A 3,565-nucleotide genomic window follows, 5' to 3' on the forward strand; every position below is an offset into this window, starting at 1 on the left:
CATTGGGATGAACTATTATAGCCTGTACCAAAGACTTGATACAAATAAGCACGACAAGCTCTGTAAAACCTTTTGACTTGGTTCTCACTTCTCAGTAGTTTCAATAGCATTTGATGAATCCAAATAACTTATAGAAGCTATTTCCATATCTGCCATAGATACATCTTACTTTTTTTGCTGTCAACTGTATTATGTTCTGCCCTAAGATTTGAAAGGCAAACACAATGATGCCTAAACATTCAATTTCACTTGGTAGACGATATTTCTATATTATCTGTCAGTTACAGCCAAGCCATAATAAGGCATCTCTTTTTACTCAGTTCAGAAGGTCAATGTGACATCTTTTGCAGGCTCATAAGTGAGACATGAAAAAATAAATCATACAAGCAGCAGAAATGATCATTCAGTAACACAAATATATTATGTAGTAAACCCTAATCATGTTTCAAGTTCCAAACACCATGCTCTTTTCCTTCTGGCCTTACTCAAAATCAAGAAAAGATATATGGCTCTTGGATTGCATATAGACAAACATTCAAGATGTTTTTGCTAAGTTAAAAGTTTAGATTTTAGAAACAAGGAAAGACAACCTAGTTTCTTTCTAATAAGTTACCACCAAGTGAGCAGACTGATGTGGCCATTGAGAAGCATTTTTCAAATTTCAAATACCAATCTAATTTGTCTTTTGACCTTAATCCAGATCAAGGAAAGATATATGGCTCTCAATTGCATATTGATAAACATCTTAAAGATGTTTTGCTTAATTACAAGTTCAGAATCAAGGCAAAATAACCTAGCTTCTAATAACAAAGTTTGGAGAAACAAAAGTTATCATCAAGTGAACAGACTGATTTGGCCATATTTCCCCAGGAGGCCACTCCAAGCTAGCAGACTGATGTGGCTTGGAACCCTCTACATAAAGTAGACCATTGAAAATCTTTTTCATTGCACCATTGTAAGTGGTACTGTAACTTCACATGCTAATCCAACCACTTGTTCAATTCATGAAGGATTCTGTATTTTCATGATCAGTTGCTGTATAAAGATCTGGAAGGTCAGAACTTATGGAGAATTTGACCCATCTCTTTTTCTCAACATACTTGAGACCAGGATGCAGTAAAAACCCAATCAACACAGCAAGAAGGCTTATACCCATGACCTTCATAGAAGCAATAGCCAAAACGACACAGATCAATATAGTTGGAGGAATACACATTAAAATGGCTCCAACTGTTCCAACAGGTATCTTATATGGCCTTGAAGCTGTTGGGTTTTGTACCCTTAATTTCACAAATGCTATGAACTCCAGAATCATTCCAAAACAGTATAGGAAGTTCTCTGCAGCTACAATCTCTTCAAAACTCAGCCATGATAGTAAAATCACACCTGAGGCAGAGAACAAGATCCCAACTAGAGGGGTTCCATAGCGAGACCTCTTGCTAAAGAACTCAGGAAGCATCCCACGCTCAGCCATCCCTAAGAGTTGGAAAGAGTCACTGCTCATCTCAGCCACAAACATCCCCATATTTGATAATGCAGAAGCCCCTTGGATCCAAGATCTCAGCCAAACCCCACCTACGATTTTTGCAATATCTGAGAAATAACCATCGCTCCACAAGTCACGATTAAGTGGAACAGCTCCAGTTCCAGTCAGAAGAGGGAAAAAATATCCAAGAACAACCAAGAAGACAGCATAAAAAAGGGCCTTAGGGAGGGTTCTCTTCGGGTTGTCAACTTCTCCTGCAAGAGTACTTATTGAATCCCAGTAGTTTAAATTCCAAAACAGAGTATTCAAGTACAAACGCCAATTCACTTTGTCCACATTTACCACTAGCCATCTTGAGGGCTCCAGTTTTGGAATTGCAATGAGTCCCATAACCACAAAAGGGAGGAGTGAAAAAACCCCCAAGAACACAGCCATCCAGCCCACTATCGTTAAACCCCTGTAGTTCATATATGTAAGAACCATAGTCAAGACCAGCACGGCTAAAATCCTAGGCCAACCTCCACCTAACACCGGCACAGCTGATTTAAGGTAGTCCAGAAACAGAACTGGGTACAAAGCATTGTCAATAACTCCACTTAGCCACTTCATCCAACCTTGTTGAAAACCCCAGAAGGGCCCCAGTGCCGATGAAACCCAGACAACGTAGCCCCCATTCTCCGGAAACATGGTACCCATTTCTGCCGTTATCAGGGCCTCAGGGATACTCCATATGAATGGGAAGACAAGAAATCCAAGCAGGGCTATAAGAGGGCCAGCCGCCTGGACACTGTCCTCAACGCCAAACGGCCCCCCTGACACCTCATAGAAGATCAGGAATATAAGAGGTAAGACTGAAACCTTCCTGAACTTCTCCAACCTTGGAGAAGCTTCCTCATCAATAGAGACATACTGCGCAGCATTTAATCCCCCCATTGGATCGGAAGACTGCCCTTTGCTGGAACCCCCAATTTCTGCATGCAACACCAAATCTTATCATTTAAAATGTTGGGTTTTTGTCAATTTCCAAAACCAACAACAATTAGAAAATTCATGCAGCATAAGATCTTAATTTCATACAAAATTACAAACCAAAACTGTGTTCTTTTTGTTTTGGGGGACTAGCAAGTGAGAAGGCCAGACTTTTTTCATCAATTGTGAAAGGGAAAAAAAAATGCTTTTCCGTCCGGATTCCAGAGGGAACAACTCTAGATTGCAGCAAAATTTGCAAAAATTTCGAATTGGATACAAAAACTAAAAAATTCTTTTGGTTAAAGAAAGTTGGGGAGTCCCGAAAAAAATAAGGTAGTCTTCAATAGAAAGGAAAACCAAATCTGGGTTGTTGAAATCTCATCTATTACGCATACCCAGATAATCTGTCCTCAAACGCTTTATAACAGAAGAAATAAAAGAAACGAAAAGTAATTCATTAACAGCAAAGAACATCATGAATGAAGAATCGAGTGACCATTACCAGCGAAACGCCTGTTTAGATGTGCTATCTGTCCATTGTATAAAGCCGTCCACCTAAGGAAATTCAGTGCGTGGTGATTTTCTGAACTTCAGCTAAAGGACCCCCGAGGAAATATATGCAGGCGGCAAAATCAGAAGAGAGGAATGATATTGATGGAGAATTACTTATTTTTTGTTCTGTCTTTAATTTATGGTGTAATTTATAGAGTGGTAGTATCACCAAAGTCGAATCATCAACAGAACAAGTTGTCCACGTTCGAATCAAATCGAAGCGGTTGATTTTAGAATACGCCTGAGAATTATGAAAGCAGATGTGAAAGGTCTTCCTTCATTCACAAATAAAACACGTACGCTATGCCGTTAGATTTGTTGTCAACGTTGCCACCATTAGGTTTTGATCTAACGGCTTTCCTACTCATCTTATCCCGTAGTCCGTACCATAATCCAATAGAAGCAAATATAAAGAATCGTTTGGGCAATGTCAATGGGTCGGGTCTACAAAATAGCAAACGCGATTTCCTATTCACTTTTCCTATCCACTAAATCTGGGTTCACTCGATAGATTCGAGTCATTCTAACCATTTATAACAGTTTTGGTCCTGTGATTTG

The 3,565-nt window shown here is 39.4% G+C and overlaps 1 protein-coding gene across 1 annotated transcript; it reads right to left on the reverse strand.

Moving 5' to 3' along the window:
- Nucleotides 1-634: 634 nt before the first annotated feature.
- Nucleotides 635-3,296, reverse strand: LOC148864635 (putative polyamine transporter At1g31830). Its single transcript, XM_088977520.1, has 2 exons — nt 2,958-3,296; nt 635-2,457 (listed from the first exon to the last, which is right to left on the reverse strand). Exon 2 carries the CDS (start codon nt 2,417-2,419, stop codon nt 998-1,000), a length of 1,422 nt encoding a protein of 473 aa, XP_088833646.1. The 5' UTR covers nt 2,420-2,457; nt 2,958-3,296; the 3' UTR covers nt 635-997.
- Between the last annotated feature and the right edge of the window lie 269 nt (nt 3,297-3,565).

The sequence above is a fragment of the Nelumbo lutea genome, chromosome 3 (assembly GCF_056320005.1).
Source record: "Nelumbo lutea isolate HS-2025 chromosome 3, American lotus-T2T, whole genome shotgun sequence".
Lineage (NCBI taxonomy): Eukaryota > Viridiplantae > Streptophyta > Magnoliopsida > Proteales > Nelumbonaceae > Nelumbo > Nelumbo lutea.

Bases quoted from the DNA above. Each gene is read 5' to 3' on its own strand.
- LOC148864635 (XM_088977520.1), bottom strand. From the start codon at position 2,419: ATGGGGGGATTAAATGCTGCGCAGTATGTCTCTATTGATGAGGAAGCT.